General features: G+C 36.5%; 1 protein-coding gene across 2 annotated transcripts in view; it reads left to right on the top strand.

The window, feature by feature from the left end:
* The first annotated feature begins 5,327 nt into the window (after nucleotides 1–5,327).
* HGF (hepatocyte growth factor) overlaps nucleotides 5,328–18,042 on the top strand; it is a 70,874-nt gene continuing 58,159 nt past the window's right edge. For both annotated transcript variants that reach the window (XM_050782812.1, XM_050782811.1), the window contains exons 1-4: nucleotides 5,328–5,468; nucleotides 5,747–5,876; nucleotides 12,917–13,082; nucleotides 17,000–17,112. In XM_050782812.1, coding sequence (XP_050638769.1) covers nucleotides 5,331–5,468; nucleotides 5,747–5,876; nucleotides 12,917–13,082; nucleotides 17,000–17,112 — 547 coding nt within the window. In that variant the 5' untranslated portion in view covers nucleotides 5,328–5,330. The remainder of the gene's footprint in view (nucleotides 5,469–5,746; nucleotides 5,877–12,916; nucleotides 13,083–16,999; nucleotides 17,113–18,042) is intronic.

Genomic DNA, 18,042 nt, shown 5'->3' with positions numbered 1-18,042 from the left:
GATGATGGACATATTCTGTATCTGCATTACCTACTGTGGGAGCCACCAACCACACATATGCGATTACTGAACACAACAGAGGAGGTTTTGTTTTAATTAATTTAATTTTGAATATATATAGGAACATGTGGCTTATAGCTACCATATTAGACATCACAGGTCTAGGTGTCTGCATGAATGTTGTACCCACTCTTCAATAATTTTGCAAATAGATATGTCATCATGCTTGCTTGTGTCATATAGATTTTAGTTTCTGTTTCATGTTTAAAGTGGTTTTTGTCTGATTCAAATTGTAGTGAATTTTGTAATATTTCCTACACTAAAGGTAGTCAACATATTCAGTGGTGAGGTCTAAAGATAAAAAAATGACCAGTTAGAGGGTAGAATCAACAAACAGGAAAAGAATGAGAAGATATGGTTGTATAGGAAAAGTAAGCAATACCAAAGGTTACACAAATGCTTCCTTCATAGGTTTGGAAGGTAAGAATTGTATAGAAGTATAGTGGCCACTAAAGAATTCAGATAAGTAGGATAATCTAATTTTAAAGATAGAAGCAATGCTGGAAATTTCTTAATCTGGATCTCTTTCAATGTGGCACGGTGTTTGATAGCAGTGATTTGATACCTGGATAGCTGGTGTCTTCAAATCACATTTCATTAACAATTTAACCTAAACCAAGTCACCATCTCTAAATGTTGATTTCATTACCTGTAAGTCAATGACAATAATAAGATATACCTCTTAGATACACATACCTTTTTTTTTTTTTTCCTGAGGCAAGGTGTAAGGGCAAGTGAGATAATACGTATGAAGTGTTTAGTACAGCACCTGACACATAGGGTCCCATTTTGGTGATAGGGAAACTGAGGTATTAGCGCAATAAATTAGCTCCCTCAATTTGTAATTGTTTTAGTAAGTGACTCAGCTGGGATTTGAAAGCAGGCCTATGACTAAGCTGAACCTGTCCAAGTGGTAGCAGAAACAGAATGGCACCTGCCATGTGACAGGCATTTAATAAACAAAATGACAGTTCAAGAACACAAAACGCATTAGTAATCACAGGCGTTTAGTAAACAAAATAACCAGTTCAAGAATACAAAACTCATTAGTAATCTGCAGATCATAAGGTCATGTCAGTTTATTCCCCACGTACGAACGAACTTATAAGCATCACTTGTGGAGAAACATGAGCTTAAGACAAAGAAAGATACTGTGTTAAAGCAGCAGCCTTTTAAAAAGCTCAGTAATAGAGGCTTTTCCATTAAATCCATCTAGTATCCATGATACTAGAAACCTCAATCATAGGACAGATTTAAACTGGTATTATAGGGTAATGAGTATCTATCTAGCATTTCAGTATTTACATAAATTGCAATATTTAAAGTAATCTCTTTACAAGTTATTTTATTTTATCAAAAACTTTTCAGACACAATTTTTTGGGGATTTATACAAACTGTTTAACACTTAAGAAGTACCGGCTTATCTTGGAGATACTGCTCGTTTCGCTTCCGACCATTGTGATCAAGCAAAAATCGCAATAAAGCAAGTCACATGAATTTTTTTTGTTTTCCAGTGCATATAAAAGTTACACAGCAGACTATTAAGTGTGCAATAGCATTATGTTTAAAAATGTCTATACCTTAACTTAAAAATACTTTATTGTTAAAAAATGCTAACGATCGTATGAGCCTTCAGTGAGTGGTAATCTTTTCGCTGATGGAGAGTCTTGCTTGATGTTCAGAGTGTTGCTGTGGCTTTGGCCTAAGGCTTAAGGGAATATTGCAGCTGGTTTGATCTTCTATCTAGACTGCTTAAATTATCTGCATATCAGCAATAAGGCTGCTCTGCTCTCTTATCATTTGTGTGTTCACTGGAGTAGCACTTCTAACTTACTTCAAAAACTTTTCTTTTGCATCCGCAACTCGGGTAACCGTTTGGTGCAAGAGGACTGGCTTTTGACCTAACTCATCTTTCGGCATGCCTTTCCCCAGAAGCTTAATTATTTCTACCTTTTGATTTCAAGGAAGAGACATGTAACTCTTCATTTCACTTGAACACTTAGAGGTCATTGCAGGGCTATCAGTTGGCCTAATTTCAATAATGTTGTGTTTTAGGAAATAGAGAGGCCTGAGGGGTGGGAGAGAGATGGGTGAACAGCTGGTCAGTGGAGTAGTCAGAATACACACATTAATGGATCAAGTTTGGGTTGTGGTTTGTGGTGCCCAAAACAATTATAGCAGTAACATCAAAGATCACTGATCACAGATCATCATGTAAAATAATAATGAACTACTTGAAATATTGCAAGAATTACCAAAATGCGACACGGAGACACAAAGTGAGCACACGCTGTGGGAAAAACAGCACCAACTTACTTGCTCAATTCGAGGACACCACAAAACTTCAATTTGTTAAAAACACGTTATCTGTGAAGTACAATAAAGTGAAGAGCAATAAAATGATGTATGACTATGTAAGGCAATCAGTAGATGATGGGAAAACAACAGTGTATGATGTAGAAAGAACAAAGAGAATGTGTTATCAAAATAGACTAAACTAATAGCATAATTAGAATTTCATTTGAATATTTCTTTATAGTTTTACGAGATTTAAAATTGTGTATTGATTTATTTTATAAATTATTATGGAGCACCTCCTATATATCCAGTCTTAGACTTATTTTGGTGATTATATTCTGGAACATGTGATTCTTCTCCTCCTGGGGTTAAAGAAAATGTATACCATCCTATGGAGTATGACTAATCTGAATCTCACACTTGAATATTACTTCGGGATCTTAAACGCAAGTTATTTAAGAATAAAAATAACTTACCTATGTTTCCTCAACTATAAAATGAGAATTTTAATAATCTTAAACTTGTTGTAAGAATTAAATACTTTTCAATGGTATGTAATATGATGCTTAGCATACATTAAGAGCTCAGTGCATATTAGCCACAATTTCAGTAAAGAAAGACCAAATAATTTTTGTCAAAAAGAAATACAAACAAATTATATAGGTTTTTAGTTGTATTTACCATATTTAATATGACAGTAAAAAAAAGTCCTGAAAACGTGTGACCTAATAAATAAGTTTATTCAGTTTTCTAACGTCCTGAACCCCTTATCCCGGATGGATTTTGCTCCTAACTTATAACAATAATTTACAACCCTGACTCTAGTTTTTTCTGAGAGAAAAAAATAAATAGAAACACTGTTCGTTTTCTTTCCTTACCTACAGGAATTTACTTACAGAAAAATCTAGCTTCTTTTAAAAACAGCCTTAATCCCTTGTTGGGCCAAGGGAAAACTTTTCCATTGCTCACTGAAGTTTTGCTAAAAAAATTACTGACAAGGGGCAGATCAATAGGAGAAAAAGGCATATACATTTATTTGATCATAATTTTATACAACACGAGAGCCTTTAGAACAAAGACCCAAAGTTACAAAAGAAATTGTCCATTTTTATGCTTAGGTTCAACAAAGTGTGGGCAGGTGTGGAGAAATACAACTGGACAAAGGGAATATGATCTCATGCTAACAAACTGAGTGGGGATGCCTGGCAAGGTGAGATTCTTCCTGGTATATCTGTGCAGCACTCATTCCTTCTGGCTATGGGGCAAGACCTTCTCTGGAATGGGGTCTTATGAGCTACGATCAAACAAGGTAGGTCAGATAATGTCTTTATGGCCAGATTTCACACAGAAAGTTGAGGTGTTAGAGTGATATGTTTAGGTTTTATGGCTGGTTTGGGAAAAAGGGTTCTGGTTTCTAGGAGCCACCTTGGGAAAGAGAGATTCTAGTTTCTACGGCTCGCCTTTGGGGAGAATGAAGGGCCGGAGACTGGAGGGCAAGAGAAGGTCGGAGAGAGCTGCTTCTGAGGTCTTCACTTGGGGTATCATTTTTCTGAGCCCCTACACCTTAATAAAGCACAAGAGATGCAGTGGAGCAATTCAGGGTCATGGTCAGGCAATACATTGAACTGAGATTTCCCAAAAGATCTAATGAAGAGTAAAAAGAAAGTAAAATGGATCCTGGGGACACCAGAGAGAGGCTGACAAATGAATTTTACGTAAGGAGAAAATGATAAAAGAGAAGGATTAGCAATAGAAATGGGTCATATAAAATAGATCCTTCAAAAGGAATTTGCTTAATCCCTAGCTTCTCCAGATATCCCACAACCTCAGGGACTTATCAGGCAGGTCGTTTTTCCCTGAAAGTTGGGGTAGGGGAGCTGGAGGACAAATGAAGGTGGTATGTGGAGGGAAGGCTGTTCTGTGGATGAGTTTAATTCAGCCCCACAATTACTTCTGTACAGCTACACACTGCTCTAGTCATTCCCACATTCGGCCTGCTTTCTCTTCCTCTGTGGACAGGGGCACTGTTCTCTAATAATATCCATCTCAGAGAGACACAGGGGCAACTCTCCCTCAGCATCCATTAGAAATAAAGCAGGCTCTGGCTTAAAGTTACCAGAGCATCCACCTCTGGGTGCAAAGACAAAATCTCTGAATCAAGTGAGCGGTCTGTGCAATGACCTTACAAAGATTTGATACCTAGCAGTCCCTCCATCCCCATACAAGCGCCTCATCCTTCCACTTACACTTTGGGAAGCTGGCTGTCGTGTACAGGCGGATGAAGCTGGAAAAGAGAGGCATAGTCAACACTCATGAATTCAAACAGCTTGAGGGATTTCTGGTGAAAGTCAGTCCTAGCCAGTGCATACGTATGTACACACCAACATGTGTGAATATGTGTTGTGTGCACGTGTGTGCCTGTACAAGGACACATGGCATATTTACCTGTCAGGGACAGGCTGTGGACAATGACTGTTTCTTGGACTTTCTCTTAAAAAGTCAGATCAGACAAGTTTATTTTGTATACTTTGGGAAAATGTGTGGTATTTCGTGAGTTTAGCACAATTTGTGGGGGGAAAACAAAAACAAAAACAAAAAAACTGCTTTCTCTGAGCCCATGGGGCAGGGGTACATTTTTCATCTGACAATCTGCGTGCTTTTGTTTTGCTTGCTTATTTTGGCCCCACAATACCACACCCTTTTCTTACCTAACCTCTTTCTACCTGGGCTGGATTTGCCTGGGCTCTCCTCCCTGGCCCCTCTGCCTCCTCTCCCAGGTCTCTAAACCCCTAGAGAACCTGTGTCAGTGTTTTGAATCCCTCAATTGCTCTAGCAGGAAAACTAGACAGATTAGGAGCTGGGGCACATTTGGCTGAAAGACAGCTCTTCGCTTTCTTCTTATGCTGCTTCCCCTTCCTCTTTTCCCAAATAGATATATAAACACATGTATTTTCCTGTTTAAATTGAGCGAATGGTCCTCTGCCTGTGCCTTGATTTAGCTATTGGGCTCAGCCTTGCTCCTCCCTGCCTTACTCGGATAGGAGCCACTGGGATCTGGAGCTCCAGCTTCCAAATTGAAGCTGGCCTCAGGCCAGGTGACCTTTTCTTTGTAAGTTTCTTTCCTAAGCGTGGGGTTGGGGGGAGGCGGGGAATGGGGGAGTGCAGGGATCTGTTTGGTGGTGTTGAAGTGGGGGGGGCGAGTGAGGAAAGGAGGGGGCTGGAAGAGAGTAAAGGGCTGTTGTTAAACAGTTTCTTACCGTAAGAGGGAGTTCAGACCTAGATCTTTCCAGTTAATCACACAACAAACTTAGCTCATCGCAATAAAAAGCAGCTCAGAGCCGACTGGCTCTTTTAGGCACTGACTCCGAACAGGATTCTTTCACCCAGGCATCTCCTCCAGAGGGATCCGCCAGCCCGTCCAGCAGCACCATGTGGGTGACCAAACTCCTGCCAGCCCTGCTGCTGCAGCATGTCCTCCTGCATCTCCTCCTGCTCCCCATCGCCATCCCCTATGCAGGTTAGTTTCCTTCTTCTTCTTTATTATTATTAGTATTTAAGTCTCCTGCTAACCTTCCCTATTCCTTTTAACACCCTCTTTTTATCCTATTCCCAGCATCCTTTCTGAACTCAGTATGTAGTATAGGTTTCTAAAAGCTCTCATTATGCTTGCTTTTGACATTCTTTTTTGTTTGTTTGAATAGCATTTAAAATGATAATTAACTTTCCCTCAACTCCCCTGCACCCCCAACCCAAGCCCTGTCCCACTTAGCCTAATAGTTGTGGATTATGGGATAGGGTTGAAGTGCTAATACTGGCTGAACTTGGCTGCTTTGGACTAGTTTAAAGCTAAAGAGAGGGTCTGGTCTGAAGAGGCCAGAGTGATGGTCAGTCCAGCAGGAAGTCATCTTTTTCCAGAGAAAAATTTTTCATAATAATCCACTATTCCACATCACCTAGTCAACATTTGGGGCCAAATTACAACTTTGTACAGGTTTTCATTTTCAGGAGGCAGAATAAACTGATTATTTGCATATCATAAAAATGAAAGAGAAAGCCTCTTTTTGAAGATCTTATCCCTTCTGGGTGTGGATGTCTGCCCTTTGGAAACTGCAGTGCATGAAGACTTTGATTAAAGCTGCAGAATTGCCCCTCTCTGTCTCCCACTTTCTCCCTTGGGTTTGCCGGTTGGGGAGGAGTCGCTTGAAAGTTCATATTGCCTGGAGGTTTAGAGAACTCATTTGCTGCTTTGGGAAGTTTCTCTTGTTATCAGGGCAAGAGGAAACATCTGTATTTTGTTGTATTATCATTGTAGAGGCTGAAGTGCCAACGGGAGAAGGCAGTGAATATCAAGGGTGGGCACAGGGGAATAAAAGAGTGGAACAAATGCCCAGATGGAGACATGGCCTTTTTACAATATAAAAAAGGAAACTGGCTGTATCTTTTGAGATGTTAAATATGAAATTTATCAGGCGTCAGATCTAGTTTTTGATATGGTACAAAGGTTAAAAACCTCAAGAATTTGCTAAATGAAAAGGAAAATCATTCAACCCACCTGGTTTTCTTTTATTTTGTGAAGTGGCCCTTTTGGAAAATGACGCTGTTTGGAAGGGTCACTTTGAAAGCATTTAGGTAAGATTTCTGAAGAAGTTAAAAAGAAGTGAGTTCAAATCAAGCAGGTTATCATGCTTGAGATGTGTCATGTTAAAACTGCTTCACAGGATCGGGTGCGGTGGCTCACACCTATAATCCCAGCACTTTGGGAGGCTGAGGCGAGCGGATCATGAGGTCAGGAGATCAAGACCATCCTGGCTAACACGGTGAAACCCTGTCTCTACTAAAAATACAAAAAATTAGCCAGGCGTGGTAGCGGGCGCCTGTAATCCCAGCTACTCAGGAGACTGAGGCAGGAGAATTGCTTGAACCTGGGAGGTGGAGGTTGCAGTGAGCCAAGATTGTGCCATGCACTCCAGCCTGGGCAACAGAGAGAATCCATCTCAAGATGAAGAAGAAAAAAAAAAAGTTTCACAGACAACTGCTGGTTTAGGGGATTTTGAGCTTAAATTGAAATAATGGCTAATATTTTGAGGGTTTTCATTTTTAAAGATTAAAATGTCACTGTTCTGAAGTAGAATCTGGTTACCTGAATTCATCTGTGCGAATGTAAGGGGAACACAGTGTGGAAAACCCAAACAGTAGATCAACCATAGGCAGTTTCTATTTGTTTTTGGCATGCATTATGAACTTTTGGCAGGAGACATACATTGATAATTATATTTCACTTGCCTGATGTAGAAATGACTGTGTTTCCTGAGTACAGGCAGAATGCAGCCCAAGAGTGCTGGCAGGCAAGGAGAGTCCAGTTGGGAATTACAAATATGCTGTGAATAATTCCTGAAGTGGATAATTCTAAAACTGTCATCAAAGGAGGGTCCGCCTTTGTTTAGGTGGCCAGTTTATTTTGATAGTTTTTTAAATAACCTTTAAAATAAAAAACATGGGTAGCCTCTTAAACACATAAAAGTTTGTTCTTTTTTAAATGTCATTTAGTATTGACTATTTAGAGGTTTCTTTTGTTGTTGTTACTAGCTTTGATTATAATTATTTATTCTATGAATTTATATTTGTACATATTATAAAATAACACATTGTTAGGAAAGAAGTATATACTGTAAGTTGACAACCAGTTATCAACAGAATACATTATAGAGATACTTTTTTAAAAAGCTTCTTAAGAAATATTCAATATAAAGGGCCCAAGCCATTTTTGTAGGAGTTAGCCTATTTAGAATTACCCTCTATTCACTCCCACCTACATGGGAAACAAATATCCAATCCTCTGTAATAAAATAAGCATTAAATGAACACCTAATGTTCAAGAGTATGTGGGGGATGTAAAGATGAACAAATGAGAAAGGAACTTAAATTTGTTGAGCAACCGATATGAACCAAGTAGTAAAGTATATCTTACTTAATTCTAATAAGATTGGCACTATTGGACTCATTTTGCCTGAGGAAACTGAGGTTCAAAGACCTCAGTTATCTTATTTCTTTGTGAGTTAAGGGACAGAGCTGAGGTTCCTACCCAAATCTATGTGAATGAACTACGTCGTGGTTTTTTTTTCTTTTTTCATTTATATTGAAGCCAGCAGCAGCGAAATCAACTGAAACTTAATTTTAAAAAATCATTTAAGTGATATATTAAAAAAAAAAAAACCCGGTTAGAAATACTTTGTACTATGGTTGAGAGTTCATTTCTAGCATAGAGAATCAAACCAGGTTAAGGGGTCATATGGTACTAAAGTCCATATGAAAAGATAGATGGTAGAATAGTCAGTACCTTAGCGCAGGAACACAAGTGGGCCAAAGTACAGAGGTTCATAAGTATAAGGAATGTCCCAGGAAGGACCCCACACAGCAACTGAAGGCAAGCATTTGAGACAGAAGTACTGGGCATGTGATGCGGAATATTGTCTGTGAGTGGAAAAGTAAGATGAGGTAGAATGGATAGGACTGAATGTCATGCTCAACCATGTGGTCTTTAAAATGAACATCATGGGAGCAGCTGAAAGTTTTTTGTTGAAAAGATACTTGATTGAAGTTGTTCTTCAGTGTGGTTGCTTCAGTTCCTGTGTGGAAGGAAAGTTGTAGGCACAAACAGACTGTGAAGGTGGAGGCCAGGATTAGGCTTCTAGAAGAATGAAGCCTTAAATAAGAACTGGAAAGAAGGAGAAGGAAGAAAATACCTAGGGAGGCCCCTCAAATCACACTGGACATCACTTCATTTTGTAAATCCCCTTGGAAGAGATGATGGTGCAGCTTCTCAAATACCAGCATTTGATTTACATCTGACACAGTCTCTGTCTTCTTGGTATCTTTATTTGTGATATTGTTGCCTTCTCTAAATAAGGGGAGATGACTGCCAATTTGCAAAAATCCATGTCTTAGATAATAATGAAAATTTAGATTTCTATTTGAAATTCTTGGCTTTGGAGAGTTTACAATCTCCAGTCCCAACCATTCCCTTCCATTAATTATTTGTGTACTTTCATCTTAACATCTTGCCACTTCAAACTGTTAATCACTAATCATGTGGATAGGTTTCTCAGAATATGTGGATCCAGATTCCTGCTTCTTTCCACACCCTGCAAATCCTTTCCTTGCATGATTTTCCTTTGAAGTAAATGGTTAGTCCACACAGAGAAGAAAATATATGAGGTACTGAGAGAAATGAGTGTGAGGTGCTGGGACTAGAGGGAGAAATGTGTCTTTCTTCAAGCACCTTGATACATTTGACCCTACTTTCTGTGTGTAGGTTTTCACTAGGATCCTAATGATTTCAGCTCTAAGACAGGGACTTTAGGTTCTTCAGGAAATACAGCTTCCAGAATGTTTTACCATACTGGGAGAAGAGGAAAAAGGAGTTGTAATTTAAAGCACAGGAAAGCATGACAAATTTGTAGTGATCTCTCACCCTTTGATTTCATTTCAATATTTTGTTTATACACTTCAGCTAACAGTCACGCACAAAAAATAGTAGGGACAAATCTGATCCAAAGATATTTTTGAGTTTCTTCCCAAATTAAGCTTGGCTTTTAACTGTTTTCAGTAAAACAAGCATCAGTTGTTAATACATATGGAAGAGAAAGTTGAAACTATTTTCAGCAAAGGAATTTTATTTTCAGATGCTGTTTTTGAATGACTTCTGTTTTGAATTTTTCTTTTATTGAATAAGGAATTAATTTTATAGATGTGTGGATTACATGATGTACAATTAGCTCCAACTTCATATTTTTTAGTAATTAGTTACTGGCTTAGTATAAATGACTTAATTAAAAGGGAAAGTTTCTATGTCATGAGAACAAAATAGTGAGAAAAGAATTCTGGTGTCTGGTTCTGATTGCCCCTGATAGCTTTGTAGCCCCAGACAAGCTTTTCACTTCTATTTATTATCTAGTAAAGGGAAATAATAGATTTATTTGTTTTTCAAAATGCTTTTTGATCTTTAGATGAAAGGTAGTGATTGGAAAATTTGTCAGCAAGCAAGGGTAGACTGTTTTTATGAGGTACAACAAAACATAAACACATTTCAGTAGGACAACTGAGGAGATTCAGAATTAAATACAATCAACAATTCCATGGAGACCTCCGCTCTCCAGAATCATCTTCATGGCTTGCCTTCATTTTGCGTGGCATTGGGAAAAGAAACCAGAACATTGACCAGAGATTTTATTTCATTTGATACATTAAAATATATTACAATTTAATGTTTGTCTTAGACTTTTTGATTTTTATGCTTTTCCCTCACACTTAGACGTGTATACTAAATACATTATACATCAGGCCAACTTCAATTTTATATTTTTAGTTAATATAATTATACACATATTTGAGAAATATGTGTACAAAACTCTTCTATTTTGGTGAACAGTTGTTTCATAGATTTTTTTTCATCCATTAACTATCATTTATTTCTAAGAAACATTCAAATTTATACAGGAAATTATATCACTATTATGCTATGAAGCATTTCAAAGCACCTTAGAAATAGGGTAATAAGGTCAAAGGAAAGAGAAACTCTTAATGGAAAAACTTATTTCCTATTAACATGGTTCTGTGACAGAAACCAAAATTTGAAATGAATTATGCCTTCTTTGCTTGGAAGAATAACAGTTCCTTCTCCATGCCAGAGATTAAAGGATAAAATTTCAAAAACAAAACTAAAACTTTGCATATCTATAACATTTAAAAAATCCAAATTGATTTTCAAACATTTACTTAAGGTTATCAAGTCAACATAACTTTTATATTTTAGATTGAGAAATCGGGGTGTTAACATTTCAGGTAATTAAAGTCATTTGGCAAGTCAATAAGATTGCCAGTGTTATACAAGGCATTTGGTCCAAAGTCAATAAGATTGCCAGTGTTATACAAGGCATTTGGTCCATGTTCAATAAATAACATGTTGACAGAATTTTTGGTTAATTTCATTTTCATGTTAAAATGTCTTATAAACTGTATCTGTTGTACCATAGCCATTCTATCCTGTAAGGCAAATAAAAATTAAAAATGAAAGCATCATTGCAGAATTAGTATTATCTTTTGGAGACTCTGCTTTGGAGTTTTACAGAGATTCAGAAATTTAGAGGATCTCATGTTTTCTCTAATTTATTGCAGCCTTCAAATTAGGATGGACACTAATTAGTAGCATCTGCTCATCTCATAAACCAACTGGAGCCAGTGGTTGCTGACAAACTTAGAGTATGATGGCATTTTTGGTACCTCACTCGGCTAGGTGTATTTCCAAATTACGTGCACACAAATTTTTACTCTCCTTTTTTGACACATTTCAACACAGATACAGATCAGGAATGTATTTCCTGCTCTACTGTCCACATTTCTTCTCTACTGCTAGCTCTAAACCAAATCTTCAGGAAAATGCTACATGCCATATTTCCATTACGATCTTAGCAATTCTTAGATACAGATGGCATGGTCAGTGGTTCAGAGTGGTGGGTTTCCAATCTGAGATATTCTAAGTGGTCAATTAATTTTTTTTCTATGTCTTGGTTTCTTTGACTGAAAAATGAATGTATCCTTACCGCCTTTAGTATAAGCATGTTCGAAAAGAATTGACAGGCAGAGGAGCACAAGCACATCTATCCTTATTACACAATAGTTGCATTCTATTCAACATTTTGATCTGCATTGTGAAGATGCTGATCACTAACAGATTGGAGCTATTTTGGGCAAATGGAGAATACAGAGAACAAGTTTTTGATACACTAAAGTTATCCATAAGGTTAAGTCTTTTAGAATGTTTTAGTTCTGTTTTTCAGGTTTTCAGTAGGAGGCTTCATGCTATCTAGGCGCCTTGTATTTTCATGAAGAAAAATGATATTGCTACATTAAAGGATGAAGTTTTACATACATTTGATTTACAGCATTTGGCTTGATCTCAAGACAAATAGTTCAGTGATACCAAGAAATAGTGTCCAAAAGCACAGAAAACATTTATGCATTAAATGAGGAGAGAGGGGCTAAAATATGAATAATATGAAAGACTTTAAAGAGTAGGTCAGAAGAATTTATCCACTGCACAGTTTTTAGTGAGAAATTTCTCGCCTGTCTTTGTGTTGGCTTATCTCATTAAATACTATAATGTACATGAGGACCAATTGTAGAAGGAAATGAAAAGGTTAATTATAAAGCATGATATGATATGCTTCTAGCACTGATATTTGCTTTCATGATGTTTGGAAAATATCATGTTATTTATTTCTTTAGTGTGAACTCTGTCCTGATTTTTAAAAGTTCCCTAATTTGAAAGAATGTAAATGAGTGACTCTACATGACAAGTTATTTGTTTTTACGTGTTTACAATATTCCTCTCTTTCTCTTAATTATTCCCTACCTCACTCTGCTCCTAACCCCTGGAAATCTAGTATATTGTTAGGTAAAATCACTGTCTTGTGGATGATTCTTGGGATTTTTTTAATATAGGAACCTTAAAAACATTTCTCCAATGTTTATTTTTTTCAAACATTTTGTATTTAATAGAGGGACATAAGAAAAGAAGAAATACAATTCACGAATTCAAAAAATCAGCAAAGACTACCCTAATCAAAATAGATCCAGCACTGAAGATAAAAACCAAAAAAGTGAATACTGCAGACCAATGTGCTAATAGATGTACTAGGAATAATGGACTTCCATTCACTTGCAAGTAAGTTACTTCATTTTTGTTCTTAGAATAATTTTCCAAATATAGCATGCATGTATTATAATCATGTGTCTCTTTTGTGTTGTAGTCATTGTGATTTGATCATAAGTAACTTTGATTCTAGATTTAACTCACTACAAAGGAAGACTTAGCTCTCAGTTTATCGAAACATAGCTTGAGTAAGGGAGAGTGCAAAAACTGTTACCTTCTAAAATCCACAGTGGCTTTGCTTATGGAATTTCTTTTCTCATCTGATGAGCAATTGAATTTGAGTAACTGAAATAAAATTCAATTGGCTCTGATCTCCCTAATATTTTAAAATATCTATTCAGAATAACCTTTTTTTTTTTTTCCTTGCAAGAGGAACGGAGGAATTTTTAGAACAGAAATTGGGCAGCAGCCAAAATTTACTTCAACTTTATTATATCATTGCTTTTAGGGATTTAAATAAAAGGTGTTGAGAGAATTAGTTTAAAAATTAGAGAGACTGGTGTCAGCAGAGACTGTTTAAAAGAAGAGGATAGCAATGGTAAAGTTTCAGGTGAAAATTGATGGGGCAGTTTAAAGAGGCATGAGGGGACTTAAATGGAGAGTTTCATGTCTTTTGACAGTCCCTGTGTGACCTCATAGGGAAGAATTCCTTACTACAGGGGTCCTTAACCCCCGACCCCTGCCACTAGTCTGTGGCCTGTTAAGAACCAGGCCTCACAGCGGGAGTGAGCTGCAGGCCAGTGAGCATTACTGCCTGAGCTCCACCTCCTGTTGTATCTGTGGCATTAGATTCTCATAGGAGCTGAACCCTATTGTTAACTGCACATGTGTGGGATCTAGCGCGTGTGCTCCTTATGAGAATCTAATGCCTGATGATCTGAAGTGGAACAGTTTCATCCCAAAACCATCCCCCGCTCCCTGGCCCCCCCACCCCACTCCACCCCCTTGGAAAAATAAACCAGTCCCTGGTGCCAAAAAGGTTGGGAACTGATGCCTTACTACTTTGCCAGTGATCCTAGAGCATAAAACTTTTTGTTTTGCACTAAGAGGGTGACAATTTCATTCTAATAGTCTCCTAAACTGTCAGAAGAAGACACATTTTTTTAGTTCTTCATTATCTTCCCTCACTTATTTCCCAGTCTTTCACTCCCTATTTATCTTTTTTTTTTTTTTAAATAGGGTCATGCATAAAATCCTCTACATATTAAATTCTACTCAATTACATTTAGGTAGTGACTCGTAATGTGACCACAGGGTTTAGTAAGGTCATGGCAAGCGGTCCTAATTTCATCTTGCCTTTTTCAGAGAAATAAATGTTATGGGCCTGAGAGGAAACAGCATGGTCAGAAAAGATCTTTACCAGGTTTAGGTTGAGGAAAGACTATCTGCTTTCAATATCTAGAGTGAAACTGCCAATTTCAGGGAGATAGTTCCTGGCAAGGGGAGTGGGAATTGACTTTGCAAGTATATTCCTATGATAATTCTGTTTCATTCCCTGAGTTTCCTATAAAAGCCTTGCTACTGTTAAAAATAGAGACAACTACTCTCAATCAACATCTCAGCTGTGTAGATTCATGGAGATGCTCCAGCAGTTGAGGAGGATACAGTTGTATTTTCCCCTCTCCGGGTTGGAAGAGCAGGGTGAAGGGAAGGAGAGGACACCTCATTGCTGATTTTTAACTTTGAAAATAAACTCTCTTGGACCTACAAGTAAGGAAAGTATTGCTACCATTCAATTTTCACATTAGTCAACCTTATACTTAGGAAAGAAAAACTTTCCTCTTATTTTATTTAGTAGGAACTAAAATGATTTTACTAGAGAAGACATTAATAAATTAGTAAGTGCTCACATATTCCATATATATGAAATTTCATACTTTCCTACCATATTTTGGTTGTTATATTTGGTCTCCAAATTTATGGCAACCTGTGCAGAAAACCACAGGTAATATTATGTATTAGAGCCAAGATTTATTGGCCCAGAAATGGTAAAATCCTCCTTGTTCATACACACACACACACACACACACACACACACTTATGTATTTGGAATTATTAAATATGTTAGCTATACAGAATTGAATTAACATACTATGATACTATGAACTTAGGGTCTTAATGAACCAAAGGATCTTATTTGTAGACATGTTATATAAAACAGAATTATTTTAAAACAATGAAAAATACCCTAAACCACTTATAAAATACCAAAGAAGTGTGCAAAACCATCTGTGAAGTGAATGGGTGTGAGGGGGAACATTCTTAAATACTGTTTGTTCTTGAGAAGATATCAACAATATTAGTTTTCTAGAGATTCAAATTCTTTTTTGCTGGGTAGGAAAGATGACCAAGAATGTCTGATTCAAAGCTCTTCAGGAAATAGCTCATTCATGAATTCACTTAAAAGAATAAGATAAGAAGCTTTCCTCTTTTAGCCATGGCTGGCAACTGCTACTGGAATTGCCTTCCTGCCATAAACAACCAGGAAATAGACAAAAGAAGCTGTTGAAAAGATTACAACTAGAACGATGTTAAGATAAAGACTCTAAAAGTCAAACCTAAAAGAAGATGCAACTCATGGAATTTGATGGCTTCCACCCACTTTATATGGAGGTGTAAAACAATATAAAAAACACATTTCTTAAAGAATTTGTCATTGCATTGGAACGAGAGAAAAGAGTGAATGAGATCAGCAAACTGGAAATCTTGTTACCCACTTTACAGATAGAATTACTTAAAAACAAATTTTTCACTTTTTTGGGTATTTATCATTTTGTTATATACATAGATTATTTTAGTGAACAACGACAAAAAAAATACTTAGCTATAGGAATAGTAGGGGTGGCAAGTTTTCGTAACTTTCTTTGAGATGTTATATCAAAAAGATATCCTCTAATATTACTAGTTTTCTTTAAATTAAAATTAAAAATGCTTAGCACTTTGGGAGGCCGAGACGGGCGTATCACGAGGTCAGGAGATCGAGACCATCCTGGCTAACACGGTGAAACCCTATCTCTACTAAAAATACAAAAACTAAAAATTAGCCCGGCACGGTGGTGGGTGCCTGTAGTCCCAGCTACTCAGGAGACCGAGACAGGAGAAGGGCATGAACCCAGGAGGCGGAGCTCGCAGTGATCGGAGATCACGCCACTGCACTCCAGCCTCGGCGACAGTGCAAGACTCTGTCTCACACACACACACACACACACACACACACACACACACACAAAAGAAAGAAAAAGAAAAACTTATATAAGCAAACCTATTTAGGAAATATTAGCTTAAATAGTTATCCTCAACATTTTCATAGCTTTTAATAAACTGCAATGTTTTGTAATTCACCAAAAAGTTACATTATATGCAAAAATTTCCAAACACTGGTTTCAGATCCCACTTTTTAGGAGAATCTCCTAGGGCATTGATATATCTAATGCACCTTAGAAAATGTCATTTTAGCATATATTTTTTACAGTTATACACTTTGTAAATTACTCCTGATATCTCAGATATAATTGAGATAGCTTAAATATCTCAAATATAATACCATTTTATACAACTGCGGATAAAAATCATCCAACTTTCTGTGAAGTTACAGAAAAATAAAGCCTTCAGAAATAGTTCAAATAGTTGTGTTACATATTGATTTTGCATGTTAAAACTGTTATTTTTCTACAAGTCTTTTGGAATAACATGAGAAAATTCCAAGGAGTATTCAATCTGATATTTAAATCTACTACTACAAAAACTTAATTTTGTTCTTTCTTGCTTGGCTATCAAAATGGTAGGTTCAAATTTTACTCATATTTTTATTATGTATATGTAATTATGCGTTCATTTCTATATTGTCCTCCTTGATGAACCATATGCCCTTTCTTTAAATACTGTATAAACAGTAGTATTTCTTCTTTTCACACTGATATTTTTTTCAGGGCCTTTGTTTTTGATAAAGCGAGAAAACAATGCCTCTGGTTCCCCTTCAATAGCATGTCAAGTGGAGTGAAGAAAGAATTTGGCCATGAATTTGACCTCTATGAAAACAAAGGTAACTGACTTCTCCCTAAATAGTGCATAATAAAGTATAATGAAATACATGTTGTAATTTCCTGCCAGAGTGGTCTTTCTCACTGATTTCTCTAGTATATATGAGATATCTTATGTAGTCAATTCATCCATTAAGACAGTTGAAACTAGTATCTTGACTATTTTTAGTATGGTACTTTAAGGAAAACATTTTCAAAACTTTTCATAATCTAGATTCCTTCCTCCCTCTTTGTTTTTTTGTTTTGTTTTGTTTTGTTTTGTTTTGAGGGGGGGTGAGGAGCATCTCCTAGAACTGGCATTCTCCGTGTTCATTTTAGAAAGTGCTACTTTAATTCATTAGTTTAAAACACTTTATATTACAGCAAATTTTGAGTTTGCTACAGTATTTTGCATTTAACAATGTTGGATAACTAAATTATAGTGATGATTACTGATAATAACAAAATATGGAGATTTTGGATACATGAGTTGGGACTATGTTTCAACATATACTTGAAAAATATTTAAAGGAGGAATTGAGACCATATTATTTGTTGATTGCCTATTCTGGTGGTCTGATATTGTATTCACTAGGTATTTACTTTGTTCAAAAGCAGAATCAAGTAAATGAAATGAAAGAATGTTAACTGTGTCCTATTAAATTTGGATGCATAACATGGTAGAATATGTAGATGTTTTCAAGTTAACAGGGTAAATGTTTAAATAAAATTAAAAATAATTTCATGGTAGAAGTTAATCTTTATATATATAATACTACAAATTCTAAACATAATTCATGATCTAGTATAAGACCGTTCTTACTTCAAACTGTCTTCTAGCTTGCTAACAACTGCATGTACTATTATTTGGTAGGAATATATAGGTTATTACAATTTGCTTGTCATATCAGTTAGCAGTGGAAATGTTTGCAAAAATAGGGAAAAAAATAAGC

This window comes from Macaca thibetana, chromosome 3 (assembly GCF_024542745.1).
Source record: "Macaca thibetana thibetana isolate TM-01 chromosome 3, ASM2454274v1, whole genome shotgun sequence".
Classification (NCBI taxonomy): Eukaryota; Metazoa; Chordata; class Mammalia; order Primates; family Cercopithecidae; genus Macaca; species Macaca thibetana.
The sequence above is the reverse complement of the archived record's forward strand: the minus strand, read 5'-3'. Positions and strand labels throughout refer to the sequence as shown.